The sequence below is a fragment of the Gnatocerus cornutus genome, chromosome 6 (assembly GCF_029298725.1).
Source record: "Gnatocerus cornutus isolate USDA-ARS CGAHR chromosome 6, icGnaCorn1.1, whole genome shotgun sequence".
NCBI classification, from domain to species: domain Eukaryota; kingdom Metazoa; phylum Arthropoda; class Insecta; order Coleoptera; family Tenebrionidae; genus Gnatocerus; species Gnatocerus cornutus.
In genome coordinates this window covers 16,011,286-16,026,583 of record NC_142238.1, presented here as the reverse complement: position 1 = coordinate 16,026,583, position 15,298 = coordinate 16,011,286, and the positions used below count along the sequence as shown (strand labels likewise).

General features: G+C 39.6%; 4 protein-coding genes across 4 annotated transcripts; 2 read left to right on the top strand and 2 right to left on the bottom strand.

The window, feature by feature from the left end:
- Positions 1-173: 173 nt before the first annotated feature.
- Positions 174-10,594, top strand: Myo95E (Myosin 95E). Its single transcript, XM_088038255.1, has 17 exons — positions 174-657; positions 704-774; positions 825-1,000; positions 1,046-1,109; positions 1,167-1,180; positions 4,379-4,463; positions 4,511-4,768; positions 4,814-5,010; positions 5,056-5,264; positions 5,314-5,478; positions 5,527-6,220; positions 9,059-9,145; positions 9,191-9,435; positions 9,482-9,617; positions 9,662-9,814; positions 9,872-10,062; positions 10,108-10,594. Exons 1-17 carry the CDS (start codon positions 428-430, stop codon positions 10,229-10,231), a joined length of 3,099 nt encoding a protein of 1,032 aa, XP_087894381.1. The 5' UTR covers positions 174-427; the 3' UTR covers positions 10,232-10,594.
- On the bottom strand, positions 10,537-12,293 carry LOC148173403 (uncharacterized). The gene is made up of 3 exons (XM_088038253.1): positions 12,201-12,293; positions 12,070-12,153; positions 10,537-12,023 (listed from the first exon to the last, which is right to left on the bottom strand). Exons 1-3 carry the CDS (start codon positions 12,237-12,239, stop codon positions 10,677-10,679), a joined length of 1,470 nt encoding a protein of 489 aa, XP_087894379.1. The 5' UTR covers positions 12,240-12,293; the 3' UTR covers positions 10,537-10,676.
- Positions 12,294-12,319: 26 nt separating this feature from the next.
- LOC148173402 (uncharacterized) lies at positions 12,320-13,324 on the bottom strand. Its single transcript, XM_088038254.1, has 3 exons — positions 13,215-13,324; positions 13,078-13,167; positions 12,320-13,031 (listed from the first exon to the last, which is right to left on the bottom strand). The coding sequence occupies exons 1-3, from the start codon at positions 13,245-13,247 to the stop codon at positions 12,414-12,416; spliced, it is 741 nt and encodes a 246-aa protein (XP_087894380.1). The 5' UTR covers positions 13,248-13,324; the 3' UTR covers positions 12,320-12,413.
- Positions 13,325-13,515: 191 nt separating this feature from the next.
- Positions 13,516-14,612, top strand: LOC148173401 (mitochondrial import inner membrane translocase subunit Tim17-B-like). Its single transcript, XM_088038767.1, has 3 exons — positions 13,516-13,816; positions 13,869-14,020; positions 14,069-14,612. Exons 2-3 carry the CDS (start codon positions 13,877-13,879, stop codon positions 14,420-14,422), a joined length of 498 nt encoding a protein of 165 aa, XP_087894893.1. The 5' UTR covers positions 13,516-13,816; positions 13,869-13,876; the 3' UTR covers positions 14,423-14,612.
- The last annotated feature ends 686 nt before the right edge of the window (positions 14,613-15,298 follow it).

Sequence of the window (15,298 nt, the reverse complement as noted above, 5' to 3'; positions counted from 1 at the left end):
CGTCTCTTCTATAGCCTGTTGGATCGAAAATCAAAGAATTAAGCAGTGAAAAGACTCGGCACAGCCTGAAAAGCCGTTATTTGTAATAAAAAAACGGACTTTAGTTTGGAAGATCACTGGGAAGTGGAGGTGGGGATTTAGGGAGCTGAATGCAGGCCGCTAGCTTCATTCAAGTTAATTGACACTTCTCAGCTGTCACCGTGACATTTATGTGGCAAATGTCAAGTGCTAGTTATCGAATAGTTTCTAACTTAATTAAAATGAAAAGATCTGATTAAAGCCCCTTAAAATGGACCACCTGGGTCTCCTTTCCATTTTCGCGTTTTCGTTTTGAAATTCGCTTCACTAGTTGAAATTTTGGGGCACAGTGCAAAGAAGTGGCAATACTAGATGCCGCGCTGGCGGCAGTACTTCAAGGGGCGGTGCGATGCTCAGTTTGGAGCAGGAAGTGGGAGCTTGGGATTCTGTACTTCTTGAGCCCTTGACTGAAGACACTTTTATTGGAAATTTGCAGCAAAGGTTCAAACGAGATCACATCTATACCTACATTGGAAACGTTCTCATCTCTGTTAATCCTTACAAAAAACTAGCGCTTTATTCCACTGATCTTGTGGAGACGTATGTGAAAAGGGGGCCCTTTCAATTGCCGCCACATATGTAATGTAACATTTTAGTGTGACAAGTTTGAGGTTAGTTTTTTTAGATACGCGATCGCCGGGTCGGCTTATCGATGGTTGAATGATAGAAATGAGGACCAATGCATTGTCGTCACAGGTCGGTATCCCCCATAAGTCTCACATAAACTTAGTTTGATTACAATGAAGGTGAGAGCGGCGCTGGAAAAACTGAAGCTGCAAGAATTGTTCTACAGTTTCTAGTCTTAGTTTCTGGAGATATCTTGGAAGTAAAACTTATGAAAGACAGGCTGGTACAAGCGAACACTTTGCTGGAGGCGTTTGGGAATGCGAGAACTATGAAAAATGATAACGCGTCTAGATTTGTAAAACCGCCTTTTTTTATTTTCCCAAGTAACTTTTCTTTGTAGGGGAAGTTCTTGGATATTGAGTTTGACTACAAAGGGGACCCTGTGGGTGGCCACTTGACCCATTGTAAGTAGTTCTTGTTTTGCGCGTACAAAAATTAATTACAATTTTCTTGCTGGCAAGATTTTTTGGATAAGGTATGCACTGTTGTTTCCCAGGAGATAATACTTCTCATAAATGACCTACACCTGACTTTCCCTGATTTCCTTGTGATTTCGTCCAACTTTCCCTTATTTCTTTGTGATTTCGTAAAACTTCTCCTAATTTTCCTATGGTTTCGTCTCACCTCTCCTTTTTCCTTATCATTTTGTATAAATTCCCCTCAGTTCCTTGTGATTTTGTTCAACTTCCCCTTTTTTCTTGTCATTTTGTCTAAATTCTGCTGATTTCTTTGAGATTTCGTCTCACCTTTCCTTTTTCCTTGTCATTTTGTGTAAATGCCCCTGATTTCCTCGTGATTTTGTCCGACTTCCTCTTATTTCTTTGTGATTTCCTAAAATATCTCCTGTATTCATTGTGATTTCGTCCAATCTCTCCTTAATTTTTGTGGTTTCATCTAAATTCCCCTCATTTCCTTGCGATTTCGTCCAACTTCCCCTTACTTCCTTGTGATTTCGTAAATTTTTCCCTGATTTCTCTATGATTTCGTCTAACCTCTCCTTTTTCTTTGTCATTTCGTTTATATTCTCCTCATTTCCTTGTGATTTCGTCCAACTTTCCCTTATTTTCTTGTGATTTTGTAAAACTTTCCCTGATTTCTCTATGATTTTGTCTTATCTCTCCTTTTTTCTTTTCATTTCGTCTAAATTCCCCTGATTTTCTTGTGGATTCGTAATACTTCCCCTGATTTTCCGATGGTTTCGTCTCACCTCTCCTTTTTCCTTATCATTTTGTCTAAATTCCCCTCAGTTTCTTGTGATTTTGTTCAACTTCCTCTTTTTCCTTGTCATTTTGTCTAAATTCTGCTGATTTCCTTGTGATTTCGTCTCACCTCTCCTTTTTCCTTGTCATTTTGTGTAAATTCCCCTGATTTCCTCGTGATTTTGTCCAACTTTCTCTTATTTCTTTGTGATTTCCTAAAATTTCTCCTGTACTCATTGTGATTTCGTCCAATCTCTCCTTAATTTTTGTGTTTTCATCTAAATTCCCCTCATTTCCTTGCGAGTTCGCCCAACTTCCCCTTACTTCCTTGTGATTTCGTAAATTTTTCCCTGATTTCTCTATGATTTCGTCTAACCTCTCCTTTTTCTTTGTCATTTCGTTTATATTCTCCTCATTTCCTTGTGATTTCGTCCAACTTTCCCTTATTTTCTTGTGATTTTGTAAAACTTTCCCTGATTTCTCTATGATTTTGTCTTATCTCTCCTTTTTTCTTTTCATTTCGTCTAAATTCCCCTGATTTTCTTGTGGTTTCGTAATACTTCCCCTGATTTTCCGATGGTTTCGTCTCACCTCTCCTTTTTCCTTATCATTTTGTCTAAATTCCCCTCAGTTTCTTGTGATTTTGTTCAACTTCCTCTTTTTCCTTGTCATTTTGTCTAAATTCTGCTGATTTCCTTGTGATTTCGTCTCACCTCTCCTTTTTCCTTGTCATTTTGTGTAAATTCCCCTGATTTCCTCGTGATTTTGTCCAACTTTCTCTTATTTCTTTGTGATTTCCTAAAATTTCTCCTGTACTCATTGTGATTTCGTCCAATCTCTCCTTAATTTTTGTGTTTTCATCTAAATTCCCCTCATTTCCTTGCGAGTTCGCCCAACTTCCCCTTACTTCCTTGTGATTTCGTAAATTTTTCCCTGATTTCTCTATGATTTCGTCTAACCTCTTCTTTTTCTTTGTCATTTCGTTTATATTCTTCTCATTTCCTTGTGATTTCGTCCAACTTTCCCTTATTTTCTTGTGATTTTGTAAAACTTTCCCTGATTTCTCTATGATTTTGTCTTATCTCTCCTTTTTTCTTTTCATTTCGTCTAAATTCCCCTGATTTTCTTGTGGTTTCGTAATACTTCCCCTGATTTTCCGATGGTTTCGTCTCACCTCTCCTTTTTCCTTATCATTTTGTCTAAATTCCCCTCAGTTTCTTGTGATTTTGTTCAACTTCCTCTTTTTCCTTGTCATTTTGTCTAAATTCTGCTGATTTCCTTGTGATTTCGTCTCACCTCTCCTTTTTCCTTGTCATTTTGTGTAAATTCCCCTGATTTCCTCGTGATTTTGTCCAACTTTCTCTTATTTCTTTGTGATTTCCTAAAATTTCTCCTGTACTCATTGTGATTTCGTCCAATCTCTCCTTAATTTTTGTGTTTTCATCTAAATTCCCCTCATTTCCTTGCGAGTTCGCCCAACTTCCCCTTACTTCCTTGTGATTTCGTAAATTTTTCCCTGATTTCTCTATGATTTCGTCTAACCTCTTCTTTTTCTTTGTCATTTCGTTTATATTCTCCTCATTTCCTTGTGATTTCGTCCAACTTTCCCTTATTTTCTTGTGATTTTGTAAAACTTTCCCTGATTTCTCTATGATTTTGTCTTATCTCTCCTTTTTTCTTTTCATTTCGTCTAAATTCCCCTGATTTTCTTGTGGTTTCGTAATACTTCCCCTGATTTTCCGATGGTTTCGTCTCACCTCTCCTTTTTCCTTATCATTTTGTCTAAATTCCCCTCAGTTTCTTGTGATTTTGTTCAACTTCCTCTTTTTCCTTGTCATTTTGTCTAAATTCTGCTGATTTCCTTGTGATTTCGTCTCACCTCTCCTTTTTCCTTGTCATTTTGTGTAAATTCCCCTGATTTCCTCGTGATTTTGTCCAACTTTCTCTTATTTCTTTGTGATTTCCTAAAATTTCTCCTGTACTCATTGTGATTTCGTCCAATCTCTCCTTAATTTTTGTGGTTTCATCTAAATTCCCCTCATTTCCTTGCGATTTCGTCCAACTTCCCCTTACTTTCTTGTGATTTCGTAAATTTTTCCCTGATTTCTCTATGATTTCGTTTCACCTCTCTTTTTTTTTGTCATTTCGTCTATATTCTCCTCATTTCCTTGTGATTTCGTCCAACTTCCCCTTATTTTCTTGTGATTTTGTAAAACTTCCCCTGATTTCTCTATAATTTCGTCTTACCTCTCCTTTTTCTTTTTCAGTTCGTCTAAACTCCCCTGATTTTCTTGTGATTTCGTTGCATCTCTCCTTTTTTTCTTGTCGTTTCGTCTAAATTCTCATGATTTTTTTGTAAATTTGTCTAACTCTCTGATTTTCTCTGATTTTTTATGATTTTCTAACGATTTCCCCTGATTTCCTAAGTTGTTTCCCCTCAGTTCTGTACCCCTCTAAACCCATTTTTCTTTTAGGCCAGAGTAACATGCTTATCACCAGGTGACAGAAATTTTCACATCTTCTACCAGTTGCTCTCTGGTGCAGATATCCATTTATTAAGTAAGACTGAAGAATAATAAAACTCATCTAATTCCTTTTTTTTTAAGAATGTCTTAAACTACAACGCAACGTCGGCTATTACAGTATTTTACAAACTAATCTTAATCAACCAACGCTGACGGACGATGAAGACAAGAAACTCTTCGTCTACACCAAAAGCGCGTTGGAAATTCTAGGTTTCACCGTCGAAGACATTGTCGATATATTTCAAGTAATCGCGATAGTTTTGAAATTAGGTAACTTGCAGTTTGTGCCTTGTAATAACATTGATGGTACTGAAGGATGTGCAATCAGCAATGAATACGGTAGTCTCAACTCTTCAATTTTCTTGTCTCAACGTGACTTTCCAGAACTATTTGAGATCTGCGAGCTTCTGGGTGCCGAGCACAGATGGTTACAAAGAGCGCTAACAAGTCGCCAGATTGAAGATGGGATCTTAACAGACTTGAGCGCTTACGAGGCTTCCAAAGTTAGAGACGTTCTTTGTAGAACTTTGTACAGCCGACTCTTCACCTGGCTCATCAACAAACTCAATGAGATTTTGAAGGTTCAACTAAATTTTACCTTTTCACAGTGTAAAGAAGGTTTCCAGGGCCAACGCCTGGGGAAGCGGAAAGTTCTCGGCGTCTTGGACTTGTACGGTTTTGAGGCGTTCGAAAAAAACTCGTTTGAGCAACTCATCATTAATTTCTGTAACGAGAAGTTGCACCAGGTCATCACCAACATCACTCTGAAGGAAGAACAGGAAGAGATCCTGCGAGAAGGATTGGAGTGGTCGAAAGTCGAGTTCTTTAATAATATGTATGTAGGTTGTCGATTAACAGGAACTGATTTTAAGGTGTCGTTTTAGAATCATTTGTCAATTGTTGGAGCACGAGAGTCACGGCATTTTGACTCTCCTGGAGGAGCCCCACGTTCAATGCGACTCTTCTTATTTGATGCGAGTCGAGCAATGTTGCGCCGGTCACTCCTATTGTCTCGCAGCTGATGCCACACTGCCACAGTATAGCTTCCAGTGAGTACAACCCCAAAATCAGACCAAATCCAACAGTTCCAATTGCAGAATACGTCATTATGCAGGGGCTGTAACTTACCACGTCCGCGACTTCATCGAGAAGAACCGCGACTCTTTACCTAAAGAAGTATCCCGCGCCATGTTTCGTTTCGATCACCCCTTAATGAAACTATTGTTTCCTGAAGGCAACCCCAAACGTTGCAGCTTCAAGAGGCCAGTTTCCAAAGGCGTACAGTTGCGAGTCTCTTTGAACTCCCTCCTGAAGAGCTTGAACTCGCGCCAAATGCACTACATCCGGTGTTTGAAGCCGAACGAAATCAAACAGCCTCGGGTCTTGGAGCTCGCGTTGATCCAGCACCAGGTGCGGTATTTGGGGTTGATTCCAACGGTACAAATCTGGCGCTCGGGGTACTGTTACCGATTAGCATATCCTCAGTTTCTTTGTCGATACAAGATGATTTGCGGCAACACTTGGCCGAGATGGCGGGGCTCACCTATTGAAGGTGTCTCGGTGCTACTACGATCACTGCCAATCCCAAGCGCGGAGTTCACTTTTGGTAGGACGAAACTGTTTGTTCGAAGTCCGCGGACGGTGTTCGAACTCGAGGATTTCAGAAGAGTGCGCTTGCACGATTTGGCTCTTTTGATACAGAGGAATTGGAGGGGGTTTCGGCAACGGAGAAGATTCCAGAAGTTGAGGCACTGCCAGATGGTCATAGCGTCGGCGTGGAGGAGCTGGCGGGTAAGTTTGGCGCCAGAAGAAGTTAGATTCTTTCATAATCACGATTTTGACGCAGGAATTGGAATATGGGGTTCCTTTTAAGGGGCGTGGGCACATTTGGTGTTTATATCGAGTGGTACGTTCAGTAACCGCTAGCTGCTTAAATCGTTCTTTAATACCGAAATAAAAACTCGCGATAAATTTCAGGCCCAGACTCCTTTTTTCTTGCCATTTCGTCTAAATTTCCCTGATTTCCTTGCGTTTTTGTCAAACTTCCCCTTATTTCTTTGGGATTTCCTAAAACTTTTCCTGATCTCATTTTGATTTCAACCCATACTCTCCTTAATTTTGGTGATTTCGTCTAAATTCCCCTCATTTCCTTGCGATTTAGTCCAACTTCCCCTTATTTTCTTGTGATTTCGTATAACTTCTCCTGACTTCCCTTTGATTTCGTCTCACCTCTCCTTTTTCCTTGTCATTTCGACTAAATTCCCCTCATTTCCTTGTGATTTCGTACAACTTCCCTTTATTTGTTTGTGATTTCTTAAAACTTCTCCTGATTCCATTGAGATTTCGTCCAATTTCTCCTTAATTTTTGTGATTTCGTCTAAATTCCCCTCATTTCCTTGTGATTTAGTCCAACTTTCCCTTTTTTTCTTGTGATTTCGTAAAACTTCTCCTGATTTTCCCATGATTTCGTCCCACCTCTTTTTTTTCCTTGTCATTTCGACTAAATTCCCCTGATTTTCTTGTGATTCCGTACAATTTCCCCTTATTTATTTGTGATTTCCTAAAACTTCTCCTGATTCCATTGAGGTTTCGTCCAACCTCTCCTTAATTTTTGTGATTTCGTTTAAATTCCCCTCATTTCCTTGTGATTTAGTCCAACTTCCCCTTATTTTTTTGTGATTTCGTCAAACTTCTCCTGATTTCCCTTTGATTTCGTCTCACCTCTCCTTTTTCCTTGTCATTTCGACTAAATTCCCCTGAGTTCCTTGTGATTTCGTTCAACTTCCCCTTATTTGTTTGTGATTTCTTAAAACTTCTTCTGATCCCATTGAGATTTCGTCCAATTTCTCATTAATTTTTGTGATTTCGTCTAAATTCCCTTCATTTTCTTGTTATTTAGTCCAACTTCCCCTTTTTTTTCATGTGATTTCGTAAAACTTTTCCTGATTTTCCTATGATTTCGTCTCACCTCTCCTTTTTCCTTGTCATTTCGACTAAATTTCCCTGATTTTCTTGTGATTCCGTACAATTTTCTCTTATTTATTTGTGATTTCTTAAAACTCCTCCTGATCCCATTGAGATTTCGTCTAACCTCTCCTTAATTTTTGTGATTTCGTTTAAATTCCCCTCATTTCCTTGTGATTTAGTTCAACTTCCTCTGATTTCCCTATGATTTCGTCTCACCTTTCCTTTTTTCTTGTCATTTCGACTAAATTCCCCTGATTTTCTTGTGATTTCGTACAACTTCTCCTTATTTTCTTGTGATTTCGTAAAACTTCTCCTGATTTATCTTTGATTTCGTCTCACCTCTCGTTTTTCTTTGTCATTTCGTTTAAATTCCTCTGATTGCCTTGTGATTTCGTACAACTTTCCCTCATTTTCTTGAAATTTCGTCCAATTTCTCCTTTTTTTCTTGTGATTTCGTAAAACTTCCTCTGATTTTCCTATGATTTCGTGTCACTTCTCCCTTTTCCTTGTCATTTCGACTAAATTCCCCTGATTTCCTTCTGATTTCGTACAACTTCCCCTTATTTGTTTGTGATTTCTTAAAACTTCTTCTGATCCCATTGAGATTTCGTCCAATTTCTCATTAATTTTTGTGATTTCGTCTAAATTCCCTTCATTTCCTTGTGATTTAGTCCAACTTCCTCTTTTTTTCTTGTGATTTCGTAAAACTTTCCCTGATTTTCCAATGATTTTGTCTTACGTCTCCTTTTTCCTTGTCATTTCGACTAAATTCCCCTGATTTTCTTGTGATTCCGTACAATTTCCCCTCATTTATTTGTGATTTCCTAAAACTTCTCCTGATCCCATTGAGATTTCGTCTAACCTCTCCTTAATTTTTGTGATTTCGTCTAAATTCCCCTTATTTCCTTGTGATTTAGTTCAACTTCCTCTGATTTCCCTATGATTTCGTCTCACCTCTCCTTTTTTCTTGTTATTTCGATTAAATTCCCCTCATTTTCTTGTGATTTCGTACAACTTCTCCTTATTTTCTTGTGATTTCGCAAAACTTCTCCTGATTTATCTTTGATTTCGTCTCACCTCTCGTTTTTCTTTGTCATTTCGTTTAAATTCCTCTGATTGCCTTGTGATTTCGTACAACTTTCCCTCATTTTCTTGAAATTTCGTCCAATTTCTCCTTTTTTTCTTGTGATTTCGTAAAACTTCCTCTGATTTTCCTATGATTTCGTGTCACTTCTCCTTTTTCCTTGTCATTTCGACTAAATTCCCCTGATTTTTTTGTGATTTCGTTCAACTTCCCCTTATTTTCTTGTGATTTCGTAAAACTTCTCCTGATTTCCCTTTGATTTCGTCTCACCTCTCCTTTTTCTTTGTCATTTCGTTTAAATTCCTCTGATTGTCTTGTGATTTCGTACAACTTTCCCTCATTTTCTTGTAATTTCGTCCAACTTCCCCTTATTTCCTTGTGATTTCGTAAAACTTTCCCTGATTTCCCCATGATTTCGTCTCACCTCTCCTTTTTTCTTGTCAATTCGCCTAATTTCCCCTGGTTTTCTTGTCATTTTGTCCAACTTGGTGTTTATATCAAGTGGTACGTTCAGTAACCGCTAGCTGCTTAAATCGCTCTTCTTTAATACCGAAATAAAAACTCGGGAAAAATTTCAGGCCCAGCAGGAGTACCGGACTCTGAAGTACCGCAAACAAGTCGAATGGGCCGCGAGAGTCATCCAAAGGCACTACATCCAATGGAAGGTACGACTAGATACCAATAAGAAGTGTCTTCATTTTTGGTTCCAGCGCAAGCGGTACCTTCTTCGTTTGCCCAAACTGTTACCAGCCGACGCAGATTCCCCGATTTGTAGAGAGTGGCCATCGAGTTCCCCCAGACTCTCCGACTGCAACAACTTGCTGAAGAAGATCCACCACCGATGGCGTTGTAACAAGTACCGCCGCAAGTTCGACCAAACTTCTAGAAATCGAATGAGAGAAAAAGTGACCGCTAGTTTTATTTTCAAAGACCGGAAATGCTCATATCCTAGAAGGTAAAACGTGTTGGAAATTAACCAAACCTGAAGGTTATTTTTCCAGTGTTTCGCACCCTTTTCTTGGAGATTACGTTCGGTTAAGACAGAATGTTCAATGGAAAAAAATCAGTTTAGAGAGCAACGACCAATATGTAGTATTTGCTGATATTATCAACAAAATCGCTCGTTCTAGTGGCAAGGTTAGTGTGAACTCATTAGTTTTCTTTTGAAACGTTGCTTCCAGTTCGTACCAATTCTTCTGGTGGTGTCGACAAGATCCATGTTAATCTTAGATCAACGTACTTTACAAATAAAATATCGTGTGCCTGCGACTGAGATTTACCGCATGTCTCTCTCGCCATTCCTCGACGACGTCGCTGTAGTTCACGTAAGAGCGGTAAGTGAGCTCTCGCTTGCGCCCCCTTAGACCTGCTAGCGCTAGTTTTGTCCCCAGTCGTCGGTAGCCAACGCAGAAACCTCCAGTTCAAATTCCGACGCCACCGGTTGCTTATTTCAGAGCGATTTGAGTAAGAAAAAAGGCGATTTTGTGTTCCAAACTGGCCATGTCATCGAAATCGTCACGAAACTCTTCCTGGTCGTCCAAAACGCCACAGGAAAACCTCCAGAAGTCAACATAACAACAGAGTAAGACGCGTTTTCGGCACGAGTCGGTGTTAAACTTTTTTCCAGATTTGAGGCGAATTTCGGCTCTCAAACCGTCACTTTTACCTTCAAATGCATGGGGTTACCGGAAGTGCAACCTGGTCAGATCCGAGTTTTACGCAAAGGCAATAAAATGGAAGTGCACGTGTGACGTTTTGCCAAACATATCCTCGAGACCAGCATTTTAATCACTGCCATTAGAGATACTCATTGCACAATAGACTCCAAGGTGATTTCAGGTTTTACATTTTCTGCAGAAAGTTTGAACTGGTGTTGACCAAAATTGTAATGCTAGATTTAGATTTTTCTGGCGGAGTACCTTAAGAACAATCATTAGCTTGAATATTATAAACCCCATTAAGAGCAAATGTAAAATTCGAATAGTTAAATTCCAAGATTCTTGTTGAAACTTCCTACGTCTTGTATACAAACTTTTTTTAATTAGATATGATTAGAATTAGTTTATGCGTTTAATCATCATTAGTTTACACGATGTATAAAATGTTGATAGTGTACATTATCTACATTCTTTTCTAAGTTCTACATATTATATTCAATAGCAATATGTTAATAAACGAGTTATATTTTTATCACGTTTATTTTTCGTTCGCTTCCACGCGCTTGGAATCAATTGTGTTACCGCTAGTGCCGGTATCAACGCCCCCAGTAGCACTAGTAATGGCATCAGGGGCCCCACTAGTACTAGTACTGGCATCAGTGCTTGTATTAGTACAAAGACTGGCATCAACACACCCACTAGCATTGGCAACAACGCTCTCACTAGCACTAGTAGGGGCACCAACGCTCTCATTAGTACTAGCACTGGTATCGACGCTTCTACTGCCACCAGTAACAGCATCAGCACATCCACTGCTAGCACTCGTAATGGCATTAACGTTCCCACTAGCACTAGTAATGGCATCTGCGGGCCTAGTAGTACTAGTAGTGGCATCTACACTCTTGATAGTATTGACATCAACGCTCCTGTTGGTACTGACATCAGCGCTCTCTATAGCACTAGTATTGACATCAACGCTCTCACTAGCACTAGTAGTATCATCAGCTTGCTCACTAGTACTAGTAATGACATCAATGCTTTTATTGGTACTAGCACTGGTATCGACGCTCCCACTGCTACTAGTAATGGCACCAGCACATCCACTGCTAGCACTAGTAATGGCAATAACGCTCCCACTAGCAATAGTAACGGTATCAGCGGGCCTACTAGTGCTAGTAGTGGCATCAATGCTCTTGATAGTACTGATGTCTACGTTCCCGATAGTAGTGACATCAACGCTCTTGATGGTACTGACATCAGCCCTCCCGATAGCACTACTATTGACATCAACGCTCCTATTAGTAGTAGTACTGGCATCAACAAACTCACTAGTATTGGCAACAACGCTCTCACTAGCACTAGTAGTGGCATCAGCTTGCTCACTAATGCTAGTAATGGCATTAACGCTAGCACTAGTACTGTTGTCGAGGGCACCTCCACCCAACTTCTCCTTCGAAGGCGAAAAAAGCAGCTGCTGCGTCTCATTTTCCCTCTTCAATTCCTCGTTACACTGCATCATATACTCCAACTTCTTGTGCGTGAGATTAAAACGCGCTTTTTCCGCCAAAATCCTATTTTCCATGCACTGAATTTTCTCGTCCAGTTGTCGACATTCCATGTTGCGAATCTCTAGAAGATCTTTGGTAATACTGACGACATCCCTCAGAGACTCCACTTGCTGATTCAAAGCTTCAATTTGTAACTCTTTATTTTTGATAACTTTAATTTTCTCGAAAATGATCTCTTTCGCTCTAGCAAGGTGGTTGGCAGACTTTTCCTTCAAAAGGGCGATTTGCTCGGATTCCGTACCGTGTTGAGCCACAGCGAGTTCTTTTTCCAGTTCGACAACGCGCGAGTTTAGGTTAGCTAAAACATCGTCTTTTTGCTGGAAAAAATAGTTACCTAAGACCAAACTCGCTAAATTTACATACTTTGGCTTCAGTCTCTAATTGCGTGATTCTTTCGATGTTCTTTTTAAGACGGTCTTCAGGGTCGGGGGCGTCATTTCCCTCTGTCTATAGTTCAAATATTTAGAAAACCTGGGGGCAAATGGGTCTTTTACCTTTTCTGAATTCGAGGGGCGATGCTCTACAGCCGACATTTTGAGACGTGGAAAAATGGAACTTTATTAATAGACTGCAGATGACTCGGGATTGATTTATTTTTAGAAATTACGGGAAGTTTAAATGGTTTAGAAGTTTTAATCGTAATTACACAACGTATAAAATGTTGACATTATCCACATTCTTTTTTTACATATCTTGTGGTCTTGGGCTTATTTTTTCTCTTCGGTCTCATCGACATGTCCGTTAGAAAGAGTTGTCTCAGTGCTAGAAGGAGCATCAATGCTAGCATTGCCTTCGGTACTAGTTTCTCCGCTAGCACTAGTACCTGGAAGATCATCGAGGATTCCTTTCGCCAACTCCTTCTCGCTGTACCTCTCCCTCAAAGCCGAGAATAAACAGAGTTGTGTTTCATATTCCCTCTTCAACTCCCCGTTGTATCGTATCATATTCTCCAACTTCTTGTGCGTGAGGTCGTACCGCTCTTTTTCGGCCAAAAGCCGATTTTCAATACACTGAATTTTGCCCGTTAGTTGTTTACATTCCATGTTCCGTATTTCCAAGAGATCCTTCGTAATACTGACAACATCCTTCAAAGACTCAACTTGCTGACCCATAGCTTCGATTTGCAGTTCCTGATTTTTAACAATTTTAAGCTTTTCGAAAATGATCTCTTTGGCGCGAGTGAGCGTGTTTTCGGACTTTTCCTTCAAAAGAGCGACTTCTTCGGTTTCTTTAGCGTGTTGGGCTTTGAACCTCTGAGCCTCAGCGACTTCTTTTTCCAGCTCCGAAACGCGCGACTTCAAACTGACTAAGACTTCGTCTTTTTGCTGGAAAAACGAACTTTTTATTACAGAACGAACGGAATTTACGTACTTTGGCTTCGGTTTCTAGTTGCGCAATTCTTTCGGCGTTCTTTTTGATGAGGTCTTCATACTCGGCGACTTTTAAGGCGTCGCTTTGGGGCTAAAGTTCAAAAATTAGAATTGGGGGGATTTTCGTCGCGAAATTACCTTTTCTGGGGGTTGATTCTCCACGGCCGACATTTTGAGTTAATGCGACGTACAGCAAATAAAACGAAAAGACTTATTAATAGACTGTAGGTGACTCGGGAGCCAGACTTATTTTTAGTTCGCTTAATTACTGGTTTGAATTTCGCGCCAAACATAACCTAAAAATGTTAGTAATTCGGATTTGAAAACCCCCAGTGGAATCAAAAGAGGTGATGATTTGTGGGGCCCCCATGTAAAACTGAGTCTCTGTTGGTAATCCAAAGTGGTTAGTTTGGATTACCAACAGAGACTCGGACTTATTTTTAGTTCGCATAGTTACAGGTTTGAATTTCGCGCCAAAGATAACCTCAAAATCTTAGTAACTCGAATTTTAAAAACCCCACATTGGAATCAAAAGAGGTGACGATTTGTGAGGCCCCCATGTAAAACGGAGTCTTTGTTGGTACTCCAAAGTTGTCGCAAATTCTGACATGATGCGTGTTATTTGTTATTTAATCTCGACCTTCAAACTGTGAGCGGTGCGGGATAAATTTCGCCAATTTCCCGTGGAAAAACGAGTTTCCCGCAAGAAAATTTCTGTTGTTCCGAACAATTTCCCCCAGGTGAGTTCGTGGTTGGAAAATTTATCGATTGCTAAGAAAAATCCATTTTTAGGTTAGGTGATGGAGGAATACACAAGAGAGCCCTGTCCTTGGCGCATTGTGGACGATTGTGGAGGCGCCTTCACGATGGGCCTCATCGGGGGCGGCGTCTTTCAGAGCATCAAAGGCTTTCGCAACGCTCCTTCGGGTTTCAACAGACGTTTAGTACGTCATAAACCATTAAACTCTTCAAACTAAACTCATTTGTTGTAGGTTGGTAGTTTAGCAGCCATAAAACAAAGATCTCCTATAATTGCCGGAAATTTCGCCGTCTGGGGCGGAATGTTTTCAACAATTGATTGCGCTCTCATTCACATCAGAAAGAAGGAAGATCCTTGGAACTCCATCATAAGCGGAGCTGCAACTGGGGGGATTCTAGCCGCGAGAAATGGATTACCGGCTATGGCAGGGAGCGCGTTTATTGGGGGGGTTCTGCTAGCTTTAATAGAAGGGGTTGGGATTTTATTCACGAGGTTGTCGGCGGAACAGTTTCAGCCTCAGTTGCCCCCGATGGAGGATCCCTCGCAGCTAAAGCAGCAAGACTCTGGGGGGTACTCGTTTCAATAGATCTTTCCAAATATAGAGAAATTATTGTTGATTAGGAAATACATATTTAAGGATTATTTTATTTTAATTGTATTTCTTGTTTTTTTTTTTATTGTATAAATGAAGATGGACTGATTGGAGTCGATACGAAATTTATTTCTTATATTTATCGGCCGCGGCTCAGTCAATAAAACGAAAAATACGAATAACATTTATTGATTTTATTTCTTCAACGCAGGCGGATTACAAAGATTACATTACAAAGAAAATAAAAATTGGAAAATTCTTGGGTGTAAATCAGGATTTCAATTCTTCAGGGAGAAAATTAGGGAAAAATGTAATGTGTTGAGTTTTGAGGTTAACACCTATCAAAGTTGAGTGTAGTTATTAATAATTAATTAAAAATTTGTTGCAAAGCTCTGATATTAAAAGAGATTTAACAAGTTTTTTCAATCTTACGCAGGACAGTTAGCTTTTACGCATATCGCAGTTGCGTCAAGGACGAATTGTTTGGGCTGCCAACTGTTACCGATAAAACTCGCTAGGCACTGCTGCCAACTTAACTTTTTAATGAATGGACCGAGAGTAATGAGCTAAATTAAGTTAGGTTAATGGCGGATTGTGCTCTAGAGAATTCTTATTCTGAGAGCTATTTTTAGAATTCTGTGTTTTTGCGGCATTAATAAAAAAAATTAGGTAATTAAAATAGTAAAATTTCAAATTTTCCGCTTCAATTTCCAAGGTTGTGTGACTGCAAAATGAAGATCTGCTCTGTGTAAAGTCGTTTTATGCCTAAACTAACCTTTTTTACTGTAAATTTGCCTTTCCAAAGCACAATTCACACACAAGTAAACGAAAAAAGTAAGGTTAGTTCACACAATCACAAGACAGTAATTT